Consider the following 22003-nt stretch of genomic DNA (forward strand, 5'->3'; position numbering starts at 1 on the left):
CGTCAAGAGTATGGATACATAATCAATTGAATTTACAGAGGCATTTGCAAGGAGGTCAATTTACTCAATGAAATTTAAAAACCATGAAAACACCTTTGAGACTAGTAAGGATGTGTACCTTCATTATGAAATTTGGGTCCAAGGTTATCAATTCTCATCAATGAGATTATGAGCAATGGTTACAACATTGAGGTGTGACAAGGAATACTTTTGATAAAGGCATCATTGATTGTGAAAAGTGATTTTTTGCCTCTTTTTTGAGTGATGACAAATTACTCAAGTCTTGACATTACTGTGTGATGAATAGTTTAAATAAAAGTCCTTGAATCCCAAGTTCAAGCATATTGTAGGAAAGGACAATCCAATGGCAAATATATTATTAGGACAATGTATGAAAATAAATAGGACATGATTGTTGAAGGAGATGTAGGCACAAAGATTTACACTATTGTTCATGCGAAGAGTAATTATGCATATTTTGTGTCTTCACTTGAGTCCTTCTCTAAAGAGCTATGAGACTACTTAAATACTTTGCACAAGCCAGATGATTAGGCTAAGCAAGAATTTACAAAGATTAAAAAAGAAAGGCATATAGATACTTCTTGAGAGATGGCTACTTATGTAAGCATCCTAAACAAAGAGGTGGAGCACCAACATTGCGGATAGTGTGCGATAAGATTACTCAAGAAGCTATTGTCAAGGAGTTTCATGAGGTTTATGGGCTTGACATTGAGATGTATGGGCAACATTTGCAGAAGTAAAAGAAAGGTATTAGTGGAAAGGGATTTATAAAGGTTGCAACTCAATTTGTGGAGTCTTGTGTGACATGGCTAAATGTATGGCATCATGATGGACTACATCCTACTTAGACATTGATCATACATTACAAACACGTTGTGGACTTGGTCGCAATGCCTTTTGGACTTTGACAAATGAGTTATTTGGTGCTACCAGAGTAGATTTCCCTAATTAAGTTGAAGGGCATGCATTGAGGACAAAGAATATACAAGTGAATATACAAGAGTAAGCTTGGAGAGTGGCCAAGGCTACAAATGTTTGCATTATAGCTGTCCGATACAAGTCCCTGGCTATATGCCTGTTGAATAGATGTATGGTCAAAAACCTATGATGCCGCACATTGCTACGTTTAAAGAGCGTTACTATCTGTTGAAAGAAACGTACAGTTGTATATTGGTCATAGCATTAGTTTGCAATGCAGCTAATGATGACACTGTGGATGCTATGAGCTCTCTAGCTTCCGGTGACCACAGAAACTTGCTATTCCCCACTTATTCGAGCCTTGATCATAATGGGCTCTTGCTCGCACAAGCCAAGATCTATGCAAGAGTTGGCAGGTGTGTTTGATAAACCCAAAACAAGGGTACCTCAGATGAGTGAGGAAAAGGTGATTATGCCTAGCTGGGTTAGGTCACAAAGATCATCCATTCTAAATTATTTTTTTCCTTCTGTGCAAAAATACTATAAAGCCCACCAAGCAGACTTCCAAATTTCAAATATCAGGTATCCCACTACAATGCCCAGTACTACTAATAAACTCACTACACTTGTAATAATTATCAATCCAAAAAAAGATGTATAAAGAGACTTGATAGCTCTTGCAACATAATGTGATATCATCTAATTGAAAGCAAAAATCGTTTTATTACAAATTACCAAGATTTACATTAGTTTTACAGAAGGGAATGGTAAGGATAACTCTTTACACTCGTAACATCTGCAAACAGCCAAAAACAAAAGGCGAGCAATCAGAGGTTACCATTTGAATAAATAACTTTTACATGTAGTCAGGCATACTGACCTACAATATAAATCAGCTTTGTGTACATTCCAAAGGTGGGCGCATTCCACGCTCTGATGGGATCCTGAACTGCTGCAGTATCGCCAGCGGACTAGGAAGAACAAAAATCTTATGTCAACCTAACAAGGACCCCTTCTGGACAAAAATCAGATATAATGAAAATGACAGCCAAAGTCTATGAATCACTCAGAAAGCAGACAAACACAACAAGCAGCCTTACGACAGTCACAATTAACCCATTATTGCCGGGGCTTGCAACACTCAGAACGACATGTACGCTCTGTTCTGAACCACAAACAAACTATACAATTTGTTCTGGACTGGGTCGATAGTTTTCAGGTCAACGTTAGAGCCTCTGCTGACCGTCCAAAAATGACCATTTTTTAACATTGTGGGCTGTGTTTTTGGCCTTTAGCCAAATGTTTGGGCTCCAGCCTTTTAAACCCTTCATACTAGTGAGCTCTTTTCCTCATGTTTAATCTTTAAGGACTAGATTCTAGGCTAAAATAACTAATCTTCTATTTTTTTGTCGAACGTAACATCCACAATACGTTATAATTTTTGTAATTCGATTAGTATTAAGATATTATGGCCCTTTCCAGATTACAAAAAAGATAAATGATGTATCCTTCGCAGTTACGTTTCCAGATACTTTGGAAGATTCACAATGCATTTCATGTGAGTCTCTTGAAACCATTTAAAAGTGAGGTGTCAGTTGATGGGGAGCTCGATGAGCAACCCAAAGTGGAAGAGAGCGACGAGATACTCGTTCTAGAACAGATTTGGCACACAAGGAAAGAAAAGTGAAAGGTAAAGTGATTCGGCAGTTCTTAGTGAAATTTAAGAACTATTCGGCATTGGATGCAAAGTAGATGGAGGAGGAGGACCTAGCAGATACTCCTCAGATTTTGAAACTTTACCTTGAGACTTTCGGTCTAGCTCCGTCTACTCCGAAAGATCCCGTGGATGAGCAGGGTTGAATCTAGTGCAGACGGAACTGCACAAGAGGGGAGTTACTCCGCTCCTTTGTCACAGATTGCTTAGATGGAATAGAGTCACTGATTTCCTTTTGGATTTCAGGGATACTATTGTGCTCATAGTATGACTTTATAAACTAGAATTCCCGAAATTGAACATGAATGATTTGTGCTCTCTCATGTGACTTGTTTGAGTGCAAGGACTAAAAGACGAAATGACTGCAGCATTTCGGTCTTAAAAATCTCTATAGGATTGGTTAATCCGACATCAATGAGGTCCAGGATGGATCTAGATGCGATTACTAAATACGTTGCTGGCAGTCATGGTCTGAGATTTGGAATGAATTTTTCAATAATTGATTTGTCTGTCATGTGATGTCATGTGAAGTGATGTGGCTGTCGTCTTTGTAGAAGAGGGGGATTTGTCACAAAATGGTGACGTGGCATGATCTCCCGCTGACGTGGCGCGGTTGTACGGACCCCCGCTGGCAGACTGTTGACATGGCAAGTGGTACGAACGCTGACATGGCACGTTGTACATCGTACATCACGTTGACAAGCTGACGTCGCACAGCATACGTATTTCCGCATTCAACGTTGACAGCTTTTTGGGACAACTTTTGGGACAAAAAAAGTTTTTGGGCCTTCTGCTTTTGAGTTTAAGCTTTTGGGGCTCTGCTTTGGGCAACCCTCGTAAGAATATCAGGACCCTAGGGGTCTCACTTTCTCTGAGCATCTGGACGTAGAGTCTCAGCTGAGGACCCGCGGGAGTTGTACTTTGCTCAAAGATTAATACAAAAAGAAATACCGAAAGGGGCACGAGTCTTTGGGACCAATCAAGCTTGGCACGGAACTACGTCCAATCGTGTTGACTCAAGTTGAATTGTGATTTGTCTATTTTAAGTGAATCTCTCTCTCGTGTCGCGACAAATTCTAGACTTTGGGTGCCCAAGTTTGTTACAACCGCTTACGCCAGGAGCTTCAGAAATGCCTTGTGGGTGGTATGATTGATATTCTTATGCTCCAGGAGCATCATCTTTGTGAGAGCCGCATTCGGCGATGTGGTAAGATTTTGCGTGGCCACTATAAGACTTTTTGGTCAGTTGATTTTGGGCCTGGAGGCATTGAGGGAGGAGTATGTATGACTATTGTGAACTCATGGCAGCAGGCCCTTGTGGGCAGCGGTACTATTGTGCCAAGCAAGGCCCAGTGGATTACTATGCAGGTTCATGGTTGCCTCATGGGCTTCCTGAACACCTATGCGCCCAATGTGGCAAGTGCACGAGCTGATTTTTGATCACATATTGTAGAGTCTTTACCGCATGCAGAGCAATGTTGTATCGAGCGAGACTTCAACATGTTGGAGAACCCCTCAAACAGGATTGAAGGTAGTCATTCTACTGTGCACGAGGCTGAGTTAGCAGCTTGGGAGCGGTTATGTATGACCTTGAGGATTTCATATGTTTGGCAACATGCAGGTTTTGTGCGGCCTCTAGACAGCTTATCTTTCTCTCACTCTGACCGCAGAGTAGGAGAAGTGAATCTATCTTAGATAGATCGCTTCTACACAAGTGACTGTCTTTGTGACATGGGAGGATGTGTTCGCATTCTCGCGGGGGCTTCTTTCTCAGATCATGCGCCAGTGATTCTTACTATGTCAGACAGACAGAGGAGTGGGAGTGGGATGCTGCGCATCGCCGAGAGAATCTTGCTAGATACAGTTCTCATAGAGCAGGTGGCAGCACTTTGGATAGAGAGCTTGGGCAATCAAGATCACCCAAGGGTTCCTTTTTCCTATAAACAGCTCATTTAGGACGACACATACTGATAGCACAGAGAAAGGCTCACCCAGCTGCGACACTTCACTCGCAAGAGGAAGGTCCCTCAATTGAGTTCTTGACAAGTTTTTGGGAGCAGTTGCGGGACAATGGACAACCGAGGAGAGTTACTATGTTTCAGTGCCGTTAGCGCACAAGGCTACAACAGTTGGGAGCTGGTTGGTACATAGCGGCTTTTCGTAGCATGTTCAGCTTGTGTCCATCCTGTGAAGAGTTAGTGATTGTTTGTGGGACTGCCCCATGGCACAGCAGGTTTGGCTTCGGGTTCTCCCGATGTTGCTAGCCCTCTCTACAACCTGACAGTACACTTGGGGTGCTACAGCTTGGTCCACTCTCACGTGCCCAACACTCCATTTTGAGTTGGCTTCCACCAGCAGGCTGATAGTGATTCAGGAGGATCGACCTACACTACAGCTTGCCACAAAGCTTATCCCTCAAGAGTGGTGCATTGACAAAGAGAGGTGTTGGGAGTTCATCTGCAGCCTGACACTCTGATTCATTTGGCGGGCCCGTTGCTTCCGCATCTTCGAGGCTCGCCATGTTCCACCGGCAAAGACTATTAGAGACATTTGGCTGGAGCTCATACACACTCACGGTCAGTTTGAGAGACTTCAAGGCAACTCCGACCGCGGGCGAGAGCGCCGAGAGGCTTTCTTGCGACTATGGCGTCCAGGGCCTTTCTTCACCATGGTTCAGAGTGCACTCTTCCCATCTAGTGATCTAGCCCTATTGTATATACTTTTTCTCACTAGGAGAGTCTCCCCATGTTTTCTGTTGTAGCCCTCTCTCGTAGAGGTGGTTTGTAGCCTTCGGGTAGTTACCATTAACTAATGAAAGAATCTCTTTTCTTGCCAAAATAAAAATAAAAAATGCGGTTCTTTTATGGTTTAATGGCCCTTAAGACCAGCAATGAAGACGTGACCACACCCAATGCACGATGGACCAAGGGTGGAACTGGCTAATATCTGTATGCAATAGGTACTAGTCCGGGGCCTTCTTAAAAAAAATATGAGAGAGGTTCTTCAAGTTCTTTTCTTAAGTGAAAATACCATGCTGACAACCTGGCTCTAATACCGATGTAATGTGCAATAGAAGTGATTTATTGTGATAACTTACCATGACTGCTCGGTGCTTACTCAAGATTCCTTTTACTTCATGAGAGAGATGTGCAATAGACTAGGGAGAGAAGAGAGAGATATTGTGAGTCAAGGTTCTGAGAGAGAGAGAGAGAGAGAGAGAGAGAGAGAGAGAGAGAGAGAGAGAGAGAACTTAACAATGGATGGGGTCCCAAAATCCCCCCCCAAGGACCCCATCACTAGAGAGGTATTTGCTTTAAATTGCACAATTGCTGATACAATGGTCCTAGATGCTAAGATGTTGATGGGATCTTGCGGCAGATGCTTGCATTTGTGATGCTAATGGCTAGAAACTTAAAATGCTGATGATGAGGCTGGGATTTACAACCATAACGAGGTTATGGATGCAATCCAAAGGCTGAACTGCTGTGGTAAAAACACTAGGCTGAGATCTGCAGCTAATGCTGGCAATGGGCAAGGGGTGTTGGCAATGATGATCATGAAAACGCTCCTGGCGATGGGCTGATGGCTGAAAACAATGGACTGAATCTGCTACTGGGTACTTGTACTGCACGGTATTGACTTGTGTTGAAGAGGCGGCCCCTACGGTCACCTATATAGGTCTTCAATGCTGGGTCGACCAATCATGAGGCCAGAAGGCAGCTGACAATTTGCTAAATGTCAATTATTCATAAGTTAAAACCTATCAATAAGAGCTGCTTTGTATGTAGTTATTACCTAGGCTTTGTACTAATGGTTTTGTATGGGAACACTCCCCAGTGCATACACCTAGAAGACACTGGTTGTGCTCATGTGCAATAAGAGGGTATGCACCTACCCTAGAGTGCCTGGACATGCACATCCTACGCATAGGCTCACAAGGGTGCCAAAACACTTCCTAGGTTGTCCTAAACCCTAGAAATAAGAATTACACCTATCCACATGAACATAGAGTTAGATGTGCATGTGACAAGTTATGCACAGCAATAGAACCTTGTGCAACAGCATGATAGAGATCAGAGGGGCCAGAGTCAGCAGCAGTAGAGTGCCCAACAGAAGCATTACATTGATCAGACACAGAGATAGACGACAACATGCAGATAGATAGATACAGACACAACCCATCCTTGTTTACAAACGAGTAGGGTGACAGAGGTTGGTAGAGGCAAAGCAACACCAGGCAGACCTTATGAGGAAAGGTCACCACCTAAGGATTGAGAGGAGGTTCTAGAGCAGCTGGACAGAGGATAGAGGATGAGGATCAAGTTGTTGGCAGTTCAACAGCAGCCTGAGTTGTCCCAAGATAGGCCAGTTTAGCAGACTCGGGATCTCTTGGAGATTGATTCGCAAGTGCCCCTTACAGTAGGCACTATTGAGGAGGAGCAAGAGAGTGAAGATTCACAGTGCAAGTTTTACATGAGGACTCCTTTTGGACGAGGGAGGCTGTTTATGATACCATACACGAGTAGACAATGGCTGAAGCCAACTACTTTATAGACATCAGAGAGTTTGCAGATTGTTTGAGTGTCAATTTAGTAAGACCTTGGGGAAGTTGGTTTGGTCAAAGAAATGCGCATCTTGGTACCTTCCCTTGGTTTTTAAGGTGGACAACCAGTGGATCCCTCCTACCCCTCTTATTATAGTATGGTTGTGTTATAGATCTATATCCTCTTTTGAGATACATCATCGGAAAATGTTAAAAGTGGATGTGGATGATTTTGGAGGCACAACCTAGGGGTTTCACAGTCTCGTGGCTTTTATACCGATATATAGAAATCTACCTGTCTCGACTCTCATTCTCACCCACATATACCTTGCTTGCTCATCTTTCCTGATAATCTGTAGCAGTGGTTTCAGCTCCTCTTTAAATAAGACTACTACTACTCCTGAACCCCGGCTACCCTGTAGAGATCTCTTGTCTGGTCGACCAGTTGTTTCCCATAAATAACCCTTCACATGTGGCATACGTTGTCCCGGTATCTGGTGTGTCTCTGAGTAGAAAACTACATCTCTGTCCCTAAAGCTGTCTTCAAAGGCGCCTACATCTAGCCTATATGATCCATGACAATTCCACGCCGCTATCCGGAGCGTCGCCCCATAGGTCTCGCACCGTCATGCTAAGCGCTTTTCCAGAACCACTACTTTCCCTCCTCTATAAAAGGCGATTTTCCCCTTTTCTCTTGCTGCCCTGATCTCTGGCATCAACTCATGCATGTAAGGTCATCTCCCAGGAAAATACCGGTTTTCTTAAGAGTTGGCCTCTTCTTTAGAAATTCTTTCCTTATTTCTATATTCGGGAAGCGGAGAATAAGTGCCCTATCCTTTACGTTTCCCTTCTCATCGATTCCTTTCTTGCCCACTCTCCATGCACTTGTGTGAGTAGGCTCTGTGATGCCCATGCGTTGTAGCAGTTCCTTCGCTTCTTCATCTACATTCTCTTTGTCTTTGACTCCTGTGACACGCACATGCAGAGCCCGATTCTTCCTTTTCTGCTCTTCCTCAATGGTCATATTAATAATGGTAGAAGTAGGTGTGGTCTCGAGCATCTGGGCCTTCCCTTTCTTCGCATCCTCAATCCATTTCTCTGCTTCATCAACCTTTTCTTGTGTCTTAAAAAGACGTTCTGCCCATGAAGATGCCGTTTTCGATTTCAGTTCATCTCCTTCTCGTAGAGCTTTCATCTGATCCTTCATGTCCTCGAGCTCCTTCAGCACCGAAGGTTGGTCATCTCCCTTCTCCTTAGTTGCAGATTTGCAAGCCGCAAGTTCTCCTTTTAGCTCCTTGATTATTGCATCTTTTTTCCCCATGTGCTTTTCCATATTTGTTCTCCATGCTTCAAAACTTGCTACTGCCTCATCGAGTTTCTTTTGCATAACGCATTCTGTTACATTTACTTCGGCCTTGATTAGGTTTCGTAATTCCGTTTTCAAGATCTGAATCTTCTCATTCTGTATCCCCCGGATCTCTCTCCTTTGTTCTCTCATCATGTCTCCATACATGGAGTTCCTGTAGCTCTCAGCGCTCGCGTGCATTTCCTTCCTGATGTCATAGTTTAGCTCTTATTTGAGCATCACTTGGACCTTCTCCATCATTAGTTCATCTAAGGCTTAAAAATCTCTCTAAACTTGAACGTAAGATCTTTGACTTCCTACGCATAGATGAAGGGGGGGGTGCCGGGGCGCGCAGGCTGGGACTTGCTACGCGTAGGGCTGCTGGGACTTGCTACGCGTAGGACTCAACAACAGCGCGTGCAGGTCTCAAGGCAGCACGAGCAAGAGCCGACAGAGGCAGCGCGAGCAGGAGCATGAGGGCAGCACGTTTCCGAGCAACAAGGCAGCACGAGCATCACCACACACACACACACACACACACACACACACACACACACAGAGATGAAATGTAATATTAATGTCTTCAAAAGCCCAAAATGACCCATGAGACCAAAAGGTTACATGTGGTGAATCTAATACCAGGTCTGGGTACAAAAAACAAAGAACTGAAAAGAAAATAGTGGGTAGAGGTGGGGTGAAAGCTCATACAAAGGGTGAGCTGATACAATGGATCTCTCTGACAATCGAGGCATCATATACATATACATCAGTATCCAAAAGGCTATAGAGATTCAATGTCCTCCAAGGTAGGCACTTTGTCGGGACGGCTCCTATGTCGTGCGAGTATGGTATGGATCCTCTGTCGCAACCTGCGTCGATGTCGAGAGGGCCCCTTCATCCGTGGGTGACGGGACCGCCCCAACTCTATCGCCCAATAGAGTAAATACTGGTGGGGTACTTACTTTAGATAAGGTAAATGTAATGTACATGAATGCAATAACACTCAATGCATGACTCGACTCGACTCTAGGATGATGATTGCCTTGGTAACTCCTTGTGATGAAGCACCTCCAGGGTGCGGGCACGCACGCGTGCACATAGAGAGAGGCGTTTTCAGACTTTTCTGGCCTAAATAATAGGGTGAAGCCGATTACATAAACCTACTATGGATTTCTACTAAGCAAAGCATGGGAAGTGGAAAACCTAATTGAGACCATCACTACAAATACATGCAGAAATATAAAAAGAATAAGGAGCCTTACAAGCCAATGTCTCTTGGGCGCCGCATCTTTTGTTGATTTTCACCCATAATTTGCAAAAAGTCGGCACTTTCTGGACCTGCCACTCCACCTGTAACCAGAGAAGGTTCTTGTGCACAAGGTGTCCACATCTGATCACATTTATTTGAAAAGCTTAACATAACAAACTCCAGGTGTCTTAAGGCAAGAATAAACCCAGACACAAAAATCTTTGGATATCATACTTTGATCGTATTATCGATGCCGCTAGTGGCGATGGCACAGTCGAAAGGATGGCATTGCACACAGTTGACAACTTCAAATGCAAGAAGCAAATGAGCCCTTCGTAAAGTTACGCAGAATTTCACTAGTCTAACAAAGCTAAACAACCTCACCGTTTTCGTCTCCTTTGAGAAGCTTCAGCAACCTGCCAGTTTTCTTATGCCAAATAAACCATCTTCCATCATCACTTCCACTCGCAACATAGTCTCCTACAGAAATGGAAGGGAACTTAACTAATCAGTTGAGACATTCAGAAAGAATACATAAAGTACAGAGGTTATGGTCAACTCCTTTGTATCCAAAACACGAGTCTTTGCTTGACAACACGACTTAGAAAAGGTAAAAGAACAAGATACGTAGCTTCTGCGACTGCTTTATCTGGTAGCAAGAAAAAAGAAGGCCAAAAACACGTGGCAATGGACCAAAGATGACATGAACAAGATAGGAAAGCGAAGAAGTCACATAGATTATACATCAAGTTACATTTCTAACAAGGAACATAAACACCATGAAACAGAGCAGCAACTCCCAGGTCATAAAACCAGCTCTTCTCCGAGAGGGCAAAACAAGACCAAAGTTGAGATGGGCTTCTTAAAATAGCCAACAGAAAATTCCAAAAAAAAAGAAAGCACAAATTCAAAATGGGCAGAGACACCATTCAAACTTTGTCATATAGCAGCGCCTCTGCCTGCCTCAATCGTCTGCGTTTGCCTCTCTTCTCCTAGCTTTCTCTGCATCAGATCTTTGTCTTCTAGAACCACCAGATACAGAAATCTCACAAGAAGCCTTGTGCCTTTCCTGCGAAACTGCCTGCTCTCTCTGCTACCAAGTGTCTCCTTCATAAAGCGAAAAACTGAGGATGATCCTCAAGGCTCGCATGCGTGTGCGGTGGTGTGAGTGCATGTATGCTTACATGGCTGCTTGTTTCTGTTCGCCTTAATCTGTTTCTGTTTATTTCCTTGTTTGTGGAGCAGCTTTTGATACTGGATGCAAGGGTTTTAGGGTGGTGCGGAGAGCCCTTTGACTCTTCCACAAGATGTAAGCAGATATCTTGCAGGTTGCAGCTTCCACACCCTCATCGATTCCTGCCGAGGGTGGTTGGAGGCTTTCATCTCGTCTTTCAGATGGTAGTCCGTGGAGACAATCTCTCTCCACAAAGATATTGATGCAGACTGAGGTAACTCCAAAAGTTTCGGCTTGGAGCTTGGAGTTTAGACCTTCAAGTCTCAAAGGCAGTCACTAACAGTATGGACTCTTCTATCTCGCCCCAGGCTATCTGCTAGTAGGTGTCAGTGGTCTCAAGTGGCTTTGGTGGTGGCTCTAGAGTACCTTCTTTTGGGGGGGGGGGGGGGGGGGGGGGGGGCAGGAAAAGTGGGTGTATACTGTGTATAAAAGAGACCTCTAGAGATGCTCAATGGCCTATCACCCAGAGGATGTATACAAGAGGGATAACAATGTGGGCTATGTAGATATCAAGGTGGCCTGAATGCAAAATGAACCATTGAGACCTCTAGAAATGCTCAATGGCCTATCACCCAGCGGATGTATACAAGAGGGATAACAATGTGGGCTATGTAGATATCAAGGTGGCCTGAATGCAAAATGAACCATTGGGGAGGTGCGTAGTGCCATGTGATGTGACCATGGTCCTGATTGAAAAGAACAAATGTGACCATGGTCCCGGATCAATGGCCTATCACCTAGAGGATGTACAGAAGAGGGATAACAATGTGAGGGCTATGTAGATATCAAGGTGGCCTGAATGCAAAATGAACGACTAGGGAGGTGCATAATTCCATGTGATGTGACCATGGTCCCGACTGAAAAGAACTGAAGATCGTGCCCATGTGTGAAGAAAGGAGCATCTACGCCTCTTCTTTGCCCTGGAGGAGCCTGCTAAAGTATCCCACTCGCTGCGAAGAGTATGCAACAGCTTAATCGAAATGGCTCTTGAGTACATTACTTTCCCTCTCTTTCATTTAAGCTTTTGGACTCTATGATTGTAACCTTTGTGTTCATATGTATCACCAGTGGTTTTTAAGATTTGCTTCGTATTCCCTAAATATCTCGGGGGGGTTTCATTGCCAAATCTGGTAATTTGACATAAAAATATTACAATTTTCCTTTGAAAGCATAAGAAAGCAACATATAAACATCGCCGTGATCTCAAGCTAACTGAAGGACAATTTGGTCTTCTCAATTTGATAAAGCGTGACTTAAGAAACAGGCCAATCAGAAAGGAAAGTTGTTAAACTTTCAAACAAATATTATGGTTGTTTAAGATTACAAAACAAATAAATGACATAGCATTTAGAGTGGATCTTCTAGAGAGTTGCAAAATCCATAATGCTTCTCACATGAGCCTTCTACAACCTTTCGTTGGCAAACCTCCTTCGGAACCAGTTACAGAAGATCCCCCTGAGGTAGATGAAACTGAACAAATACTTCTTCCAAAAGATATCATTCAACATCAGGAGCGCCAACTAAAGTTTGGAAGAACTCATCGTAAGTGCTTAGTATAAAGTTTAAGAATTACTCCCCTCCATATGCTCAGTGGATGACGAAATCAAAATTGCAAGATTTCACAGACATCGTGCATAAGTATCATGAAGCCCTCAAGTTGAGGACAACTATCTGGAAGCCACAGGGATGTAATACTTTTTAGCTACGGCTACAGATAAATGAAAATGATCTTTGTGCACACAAAATGAATTTATAAATTGATTGATACCAATTAGTTAAGAACGGATAAATTTTCCAGTGCAATGTGCCGTCTGGAAATTTATCCGTGTTCGAATAGTATGACAAGTAGAACAATAGCCGGACGCAGTGCAGAATAGTTCAGGACGAGCACATGAATAAGATAGCGTCCCCAATTTGCTTAGAAAAGCTATAATTTAATAGTTTTTGCGGTGGCGACGGACACATCGGACGGGGTCCCCATAAGTTGGTAGGACTTCTTCTTCTGTTACTTGTTCTTCTTAGGGTTTAGGCCCCTCGGCCAACATCTGCAAGTTGGCTCCATTCTTTAGGGCTTTGACACGTCAGCAGTTTGTGACAGTAGTTCTTCGAAACGTACATGCTTCTTCTGCTTCTCTGTGTTGGCAAAAGAAGATCGACGGCCAAGTAACCGGGGTAGTCAGCCCCCTTGTTGCGCTTCTTCAATTGTTTCTTCGACGGCTTCTTCACTTCCAGAAGTTGATTGATTCGTTTTTCGACAACATCATGAAGTTCTTCTTGAATAAACATCCCTAAGGTAGGAGGTTGCTTGATGGCCGATTTTATGGGTGACTCAATGGCTTTCTGCCAATGAGTATGCACTTCATCCATCGGGTGCAGGGTTAAAAAATTTGGCATACTATGGATCCTTCGCAAATTGGAGCATCTGCTTTGCGCACTCATCAACTTGCTATTGACGTTGCATCTCCATAAGCTGGTACTCCGTAGGCCAAGGTGGCTCGTACTCGTGCTCTGCTAATCCACTCGAATTCTCCTTACTGTCTCCCGCTCCAGAGGTGGCAGGTAGAGTCGTCTGATTCTTCCATGGGTGCTGCGAGAAGAGGGATCGGATTTTCTAGGAGCAGAGAAATTGACTGAGCTCTAATACTACTGTAACAAACTTGGACACCCCTAGTCTGGAATCGTTCGCGACACGAGAGAGATCAAAACACGTCACAGAATTAAATCACAGTTCAATTCCATGCCCAGAGAGATTGACCCAAAGATTGACGTCCCTTTCGGTATTTCTTTTTATATTAATCTTTGAGCAAAGTACAACGGAACCTCTGCTCTCAGACTCTGCGTCCAAATGCTCTGCAGAGTAAGGCCCTTGGGCTCCTTTTATTCTTACAAGTGATGCCAAAAGAAGAGCCCCAAAAGCAATTGGTTCCTAAAACAACTAGTCAAAAAGCTGCCTCTGAAAAGCATCAACGCAAATTACAGAATTCCGTACAATTTGCCACGTTGATAGCGCGTTTTACGGAAACTGTCATGTCATCAGCCTGTTAGCGCTCTTTGCAGGCAGTCCGTACTGTTTTGCCAGGTTGATAGACCGCTTTTGGCGTGTACAAAGTAGCGTTTATATGCATGGTCATATGTACAAAAAGATGTAAATACATGCATTTGGGAGCTTTGCAAAGTGGTTTCAAGTTCGAAAAAAGATGCAGTGTGTACACATTGTGAATAGATAGGTTCGCGTGCTAGCAGTCGTACATATGTACATGCCTGGATAGGGTATCGGGGCCTTGGATATGGTTCTAGGTGGCTTATTTTGGCTCTAGAGAACGTGTTTGAGCTTTCTAGAATGTAAATAATGCAAGCGACAAGTATGGGTACTCTCATCCCACTCGAGAAGTTTGGGACATGCAGTAACTGTCTATTTACGGTGCCTGATCTGCGGTGATACGTGCACCTCCCTAGAAGTGGTCAAAAATAGAATGTGGGGATGTGGAAAAGTGCTTTGGGTATCGAGGATCAAGCGTACAAAATTTGGTGAATTTTGGAGTCCGTTTGGGGTTTTTCCCGCGAAAAATGCCCGCCGAGGGTCCAACTGGCCAAAACTGAGTCAAAAAAGGTCAAAAAATGACCAAAAATGGTGTGAAAAGGCTTCAATTTGCCACATCAATCACTGTGCAGTGAGTATTCCAGCTGAGAAAGTATTTTTGAAGCCAAGTCTTGGCACTTTCACCTCTCCGTACGGGGAAGGAAGTAGGGTTCCTACAGGTGGTCGTGTAGTCCCATCGCGTTCGCGTCTTGTTTTCGAGTGTGTGGAGGAGTGAATGAGAGCTTTCTCTCTTCAATTTTGCACTTGGGAGAGTCTATGGAAGTTCTGAGGTTTCCATGGATGTGTGTGCGCGAGGAATTGAGGGAAGAAGGTGCGGCTTTTTGCAAGACTATGTGACCCTGTATCGGTGCCATTAGGGTTGGGGCTACTCCAAAGAGTCCAACAGAGTGGAGTTTGGTGAAGCTTTTGCAATGGTTTGAGAGAGGCCTTTTGTGGCTAGAGTTTTTGAGTTTTTGATGGTTTTTCTTGTATATTTTGGTCACCATCAAGTGTGATTTCAAGTGTTGATCAACTTGACTCACCTTGTAGTGTCTGCGGGCAGGCAAGGGCTTGTAGGTCGAGGCGTTTGGAGTTTGAATTGAGCTTGTGGGTAGTATTTTTATTGAGCTCTTGAGTGGTGGTGGGTGTGGGTTGGAATTCAAGTAAATTTCTTGTGTGGTGTTGAGTTGTCTGGGTGTGTGAGTGTGCGCACGGTGTCTTTTGCTCCATCAACGTCATCATCCGTGTTGTGCGTGTCTAGGCAGTATGGCCACGTCATCATTTTGTGACACACCGCACATCACCTTTACCTGCATATCATCATCGATAGTGCTGAGCTCCTCCACTTGGTCTCCACCGAACATAACGGCTTGCATTGCTCCCTGCTCTTCACACATATTCACTGCAAATCAAACTCTTCATAACTTGACTGAGTCGACTCCGTCTCCCAACTTGTGTCAACATCCATAGAGCTGCTATCACTCGGCTCAATCCCCTCTTTTGTCTCGAGCTCCGGAATCTCCTCTAGCTTCATAGCTTCAACTTCATCTGCAAACCGCACCTTCTGATCTCTAGCACACTTGACAGTGCTTCTTTTGCCCGACTTGCAACTATCGGCACTTCTTCCACAATTGGAGCCGCTCTAGCTGGCATCCTCGGCATAGAAACCACCGTCTCTCTGTAGCCACAGAACCCTCGGTTCCTCTTGCACAGGCACATTCTTTTGCACCAATCTTGGCCTGGCTACCACCGCATCAACCTGCTTTTGCACCACAACAGTTGGCAAACCTTGCCTCGCTTGACGCTTCTTCAATATCTTCTTGGTTTGCCCTTTCGCTAGAGCCACCGCTTCTTCGTATGACACTAGGCCATCCAACTCCATTTTGTCTCACGCTTCCTCATGCAAGCAATCTAAATACTTGCTCAATTTAAGAAAACCAACATTCTCTGCAGCAGTTACCTTAATGCTTGAAAATCCCTGTCACAAGACGGGCACCATGTGCCAATAGAAAAGAACAGACTGAATAGACTTTTAACACTTCAATAACAACTGAACTGAAAGAGAGAGACGACACGCGACACGTAGTGGCGGAATTCCATCCCAGAGACTATTGGCCCCAAACCTTGGCACCCCTTTCGATATTTCTTTATATTGCATCAACACAGTACAAGCCGGTACTCCAAACTCTGCACCTTCTCCAAGAAGCATGCCAGAGAATGGGCCCTAACCTCATATTCAAAGACCCTCGGCCTAAAAAGCAGTTTACAGTAAAAAGCCTTCAAACTTAGAAGCATCTGGTCCAAAAGCAAAGCCAAAAAGCTGCCAACGTAAATCACGGAAATCCGTACAACCTGCCACATCATCAACCAACGTAAAACGTGGAAATCCGTACAGCCTGCCACGTCATCATGCCAGCGCAATTTTCAAAAATCTGCCACGTTATTAATTTTTGCATGTGTGCGGGTCCTGCTTTATTTTAATCCCCCCATCGAATGGGGTCCCCATAATGGTAGGACTTCTTCTTCTGTTACTTGTTCTTCTTAGGGTTTAGGCCCCTCGGCCGGCATCTGTAAGTTGGCTCCATTCTTTAGGATTTTGCCACGTCAGCAGTTTGTAACAATCCCCGTCGAAGCTTTGCTTCAATCCGTCCAATTTTCGCTTCACCTCTTCCATATGTACATCCGCTACGAACCTACTTCGAAAAGCCGCTTCCAAGGCTTTGCAATCCGTCTTTTCTTCATCCAGTAGTCCATCGAACCACCGCTTCACTTTTCCACAAACCACGAGTGGGAACACCTGCACCGCGCCTTCTTTTCTCGACAAACCGCTCTTGAGCAGAAAAAATCCATAATCTTGGAGCCACGTTTCCGCATCTTCGACTCCAGTGGAAATGGGAAAACCTGACCACGCCATCTCTAGCAAAACTTGCTCTTCAAAGGCCGCACCTTTGGCATTGGGAATCCACTGCTTCGACTTCAAAAGGAGCATCAGTGGTCTCCTCAGTGGGGGCACCAAAAGATGGAGAGAGCGAATGGGGAACACACCTGACACACACAATTGCCCCTATATAGCTCAAGGTATTCACACCACCCTTGTCCTCTCAAAAAACACCTTCAAAAAAGACAATTCAAACTAGCAAGTCCTCGCCTGCACTTTACCTAACGCACACGCTCTGCACAATCGCCAAACAGTGATCACGCCGATCTTGCCTGCTTCTCGCACCTCTCTTTCTTTCTCTCACACGTACAAGGGGTCCGATGGACGCACACGCTCACACACCCCTGCACCATACACCTTGGAGACAAGCAAAGAAGAAATGGGGGAAGGGGGGAGAGAAGACACCAAGACCAACAATGATAGCTTCTTCTTCAATGAAAAACACTGTATAAAATCCATATAGTCCGCTCTAGGCCGTACCATGGCCATCACCGCTACATATAGAGGAGCACACACCTCCCTCGCAACTCGAATCCATGGACACACACCTCGACGGACATCCACTGTTGGCTTCACTCAAGCAGCAGCAACTCCTCTTGGTAGCCCTCGTTGGCTCTTTCTTCTACAGAGCACTCACCCTTCCGAGCCGCTTTACGTCGCTATACCCTCTTGACTGGTTTCGAATCCACGAGCCCACGAACCTCTTCTCATGGGCTGCTTCCTTCGCAACCCCCATTCAAACTCATCCATGGCGCTCCTCTCTCTCGCGCCCTTCCAATTGGCGATGTGCCGCCTCGCACACCGCTTCTCGACCTCTCCTCAAAGTGGCCCTCCTCTTGAGAACGAGCGCCTCTTCTTGTTCCTTTTTTCCCACCCAGAAAAAAGCCTCCCTTTCGAAGAAGCTGCCCTCTTCTGCCTTTTCTTCTTCTTTCAAACTTTCTAAAAGCCTCCTCTAGCAATAGCGTCCGACGCTACTGCCCGTTGAGCTCTCATTCCAAACCTCTCTCTTGAAGCTTCCTTCCCTTTCTTTTTCCAAGTCGAGCCACCATTTACCATTTACATTTACAACAAAGAGAACTTAAGCATTCGATTCTCGTGCCATCGGTGCTTGCACACGATTGGACTTGCCGCATGATTTTTTCGATCACACCACCTGGAAGCTCCGATATCTTGAGAACCTCCCCGTATTCCGACCACTTCACGCCCTCGAACGACAAGCCATTAAACTCCGATTTGCCTCTGTCGCGGTCGTCTGCCACCTTGAACTAGGCATATCCCAGTGCCGAGGACTCTGATCGACAATCCGCAAATTTCGGTTGACTCCCCACAACGCATGCAACCTTCAAGAACCCTAGCCAACTCCAAAAAAATCCATGTCGGCTCGCCTCCCGAGGCGGGCAAAACACGCCATAACTAGCCCCCTTCAAAACTTCGCCAACGCATAACTTGTCCATTTGAGCTCCGATTGGCAATCCGAAAAGATCGGCATGCACCACAATTTGAGCACTTCGCATCTATCCACTGACATCATCCCTCACCACCAGTCTCCACTTGCCCTATCTGTGGGGGATCTGCAAGGCACCCACCTTCAAACTGCAATATCTTTTTCCCAGTAGCTTCAATCGAGGAGCTGTCTGGACCGGCTTGGAAAGCACCTCAAATACCACATTTGGCCACATATTTTTGGCACCTCGAACACCTTGAGCCATCAACCTGTTTAGCCCCGTTTAAAGTCCCTTTGGCCTAGAAAACCACCTTAGGCATACATTTTCACATACCTTTCTGTCACGTGCACATCTAACCCTATGTGCATGTTAACAAGCTACTTCAGGTTTAGGGTTCAGGTCAGCTTAGGAAGTGTTCTTGCACCTTTGTGAGCCTGTGAGCAAGCCGTGCATGTCCAGGCACTTAGAGTAGTTGCATATCCTCTGATTGCACACCCAGTACCACCCAGCATATGCATTGTTCAAGCATAAGGTCCATTCTCCTGCCCAATTTTGGGACAGTACAGTTTACAGGCATTTTGGCATTTTATTAATTTAATTACCATTTCATGAGGTCGCGGGCTGTAGAGAACTACTCGACCCAGATTTCCTCAGCTATATAGACAGACATGGGGCGCCCAGTTTTAGCAGAAGAAGCAGAAGAAGTTCCAACAACTTGCAGTGCTCCTTCTCAACAAGACCGGCAGAGAGCCTAGCGTTTTCAGCCAACAAGACCCTCTAGCATTTTTGTAACAGATCATCTCTAGCGTATTCTGGCGTTTTTCCTACAACAGATCAAGCCTAGCGTTTGCAATTCCACAACGCAAGATCAGCCCAGCACATCAGCGTTTTCAGTTTTCAGCACTTAGCCACAGCAGATTCAGCCCCTAGCCTCACAGATCTCACCTACCCGCAACAGATCCTCGCGGTACCATCGAGTCAGCCAGCATTTACGGTTTCAGCCCGCTGTTTGCAGATTTCAGCATCTGCATTTTCAGCGCATCGTCGTCGCGTCGTTGCCACCGCCATCCTCGCCGACACATTGTTAGAGATTAGCGGAAAGTCAGCGTTTTGCAGATTTCAGCATTTCAGCCCTAGCGTTTTCAGTTTCCAGCATGTCCTCGTCGTCGTCGTCATTGTCGGCAAATCCATTGCATCTAGACCATTGTACCAGATTTGTGCAATCTATAGCATAGACCTCTCTCACCATAGAGAGGGGGGCCCTTGGAAGAGGGTTTGAGAACCGTTGGTGTCGTATTCTTCTCTCTCTCTCTCTCTCTCAGTCTCAGCACCTTCATTCACAGTAGCATTCACTTTGTTTGTGATCATTGCATTCTCTCTCTAAAGGAACGGAAAGCTCTCCCTTCCGTAAGTAAAAGGAACCCTTGAGCACAGTTCGGAGCACTTATCTTGAGCAATATCAACATTCACTTCCGCTGCACCTTACACTTTCGCTACCCTGGACCTTTAAACATGCCTTAGCATCCTGGCTTGCAGCTGCAGCAGACATACCTGTGCATGTGCCCACTTCTATCACCAACCAGCTTTGGTTACACCACAAACCGGTAGCACTTAGCCACCTCTGCAGGTTGCCTCTTCTCTCGTGGTGCGTTTCATAACACAATGAGGGTGGGGTTTCAAAAGCCTCGAGCAAAGCAACCCAAAAAATAACTTCTCAAAATGCCACCGAAATCAAGGCTTAACACCTCTACCAGTGCACTAGCGTTTCAAAACGCATGCACAACCCTCTGCTTCAATGTTTCAACGCGCACTAGGTGGGGGCATAACCATCACAGGGAATGGCGTTCAAAAACACTGTCTAGGGGGTAAAATTGGCGTTGCGACTCTACAACATTTGCGGCTGTTTCCGCTCCTAAAGAGTCTTATAGAATGCTATCACATGAGATTCCCTTTGGCTGCATAGTTGACCACTCCCGGTGCTTCCCTTCGCCTGCGTTTTGAAACGCAATGGGAAACGTTAGTGAGCCACTCCACAAAGCCGTCGAGCCATCATCAGGTCTTCTGGCCTGAGGTTGGTAAGTACTCTCCCAACTATAACCAAACAAACTTGGCAACTTGCTTTCAGCAAATTGATTCTCAATGTACATAGCAATATCTGAGCTCCTAAATGTGTCTTTAAAAATAAACCTACATCCAAGCCATTACAACCAAATATAGTCATCTCCAAGGTCTGATAGGCCCCGTACCATCATGCAGATCAGCGGTCAGCAATAATCACTCTCCCATCAGGGTACACACTCTTTTCTTGCCTCAAGAATGCATGGCATGTGTTCTTGTGTGCCATGTGCACGGTGCAGATGTAAGATCACCGTACAAGTATATATTTTCCCCCTTGAGTTCCCTCTTGTGTGTCAAAAAGGCCCTCCTCTTATCCATGCCTGCAAACTGAATTACTACTACTCGTCGGTGACTGTTCCCATCGATGATGCCAACACACCATGCATCCACAATAGGCCCCTCCGTTGCGCACGCAGAGAGAGTATACATTTACCATACACCTCGAATAAAAAACTATACCTCTTTCTCCTAGAAATGTTGCTTGCTTAATATCTGTGCCTGTGTTGCAATGCCCTACATAACGTTGTCGCATGTCCAAAGCAACTTCAGCCTGCTACATACAAACGCCACAAAAAACCATCAGCTTAGATAAGCCAGTTTTCAACAACTCTGCAGTCACAATTGCATGAAGAAAAACAACAAAACCTTTGTAACTGTATTATTGCTCGTCAATCCACCATTAGATGCATTTGTGTTGGTGCTCCTCTCTCTGCCACTGCAAACCCTCCGTCTCAGCCTCAAATTTAGACTGGACCCCTGGCGTGCACCTGTTTCTTGATCCCTTCCATCATCATCACCAACCAGCATCTCAATTTCCATTTCCATTTCCATGTCATCATCATAATCTGAATCGTCTCTCTCAGAGCGCAGGCTGTCTGGTGACAAGTTCCCCTGATCGCCCTCTGGCCTAGACATAAAGGTACGTACTCTTGATGATTCCCGACCTTGAGCACCTTCCTTATTTGCACTTCCATTGGTCTTTGCCTCGTCAGCTATATTTTTTAAGGGTATCACATAGCGAGTTTTATCCCTCGTTAAAGGGAGACTGTAAATATAGGACAGATAGTAGATGTCATACCTGCAACCATCTTTGTTCTTAGAATAACGACCTTGTCTGCAAGTTCCTTATTTGGTGGATCTAAATACTGAGCCCGAAGTGCATATTCTAGAGCCTCTTTATGTTTTGCCAGCTGTCTCTCCACCACATGTCACTCCAGTTAATCCTTAAGCATGACAAAAATAAAATAACCTTTCTTGCCAACTTAATGCCTTACATGTGACAGCGCTTCAGCCATAAGAAAATGAGCTTGCACTGATTTGGGATTCATTATCCGAGCCTTGTTACAATCCCGAATTGCCATATGTACATCATTCTTCCAAAGCCTCTGCATTGTAGAGC

The 22003-nt window shown here is 45.0% G+C and overlaps 1 protein-coding gene across 4 annotated transcripts in view; it reads right to left on the minus strand.

The window, feature by feature from the left end:
- Positions 1–1545: 1545 nt before the first annotated feature.
- The window catches only part of ASG2 (transducin family protein / WD-40 repeat family protein), an 87102-nt gene continuing 66644 nt past the window's right edge, over positions 1546–22003 (minus strand). The window contains exons 12-20 of one of the 4 annotated variants that reach the window (XM_086507602.1): positions 21879–21989; positions 21683–21794; positions 21250–21596; positions 21064–21154; positions 10175–10270; positions 10025–10095; positions 9804–9891; positions 1824–1910; positions 1546–1735 (exon numbers count right to left, since the gene is read on the minus strand). In XM_086507602.1, the coding sequence (XP_086363728.1) occupies positions 1692–1735; positions 1824–1910; positions 9804–9891; positions 10025–10095; positions 10175–10270; positions 21064–21154; positions 21250–21596; positions 21683–21794; positions 21879–21989 (1047 nt within the window). In that variant the 3' untranslated portion in view covers positions 1546–1691. Of the gene's footprint in view, positions 1736–1819; positions 1911–9803; positions 9932–10024; positions 10096–10174; positions 10271–21063; positions 21155–21249; positions 21597–21682; positions 21795–21878; positions 21990–22003 lie in introns of all 4 variants that reach the window. The other 3 variants (XM_086507601.1, XM_086507603.1, XM_086507604.1) reach the window with 3 other exon arrangements.

This window comes from Adiantum capillus-veneris, chromosome 30 (genome assembly GCF_014529385.1).
Source record: "Adiantum capillus-veneris isolate H3 chromosome 30, ASM1452938v2, whole genome shotgun sequence".
Lineage (NCBI taxonomy): Eukaryota > Viridiplantae > Streptophyta > Polypodiopsida > Polypodiales > Pteridaceae > Adiantum > Adiantum capillus-veneris.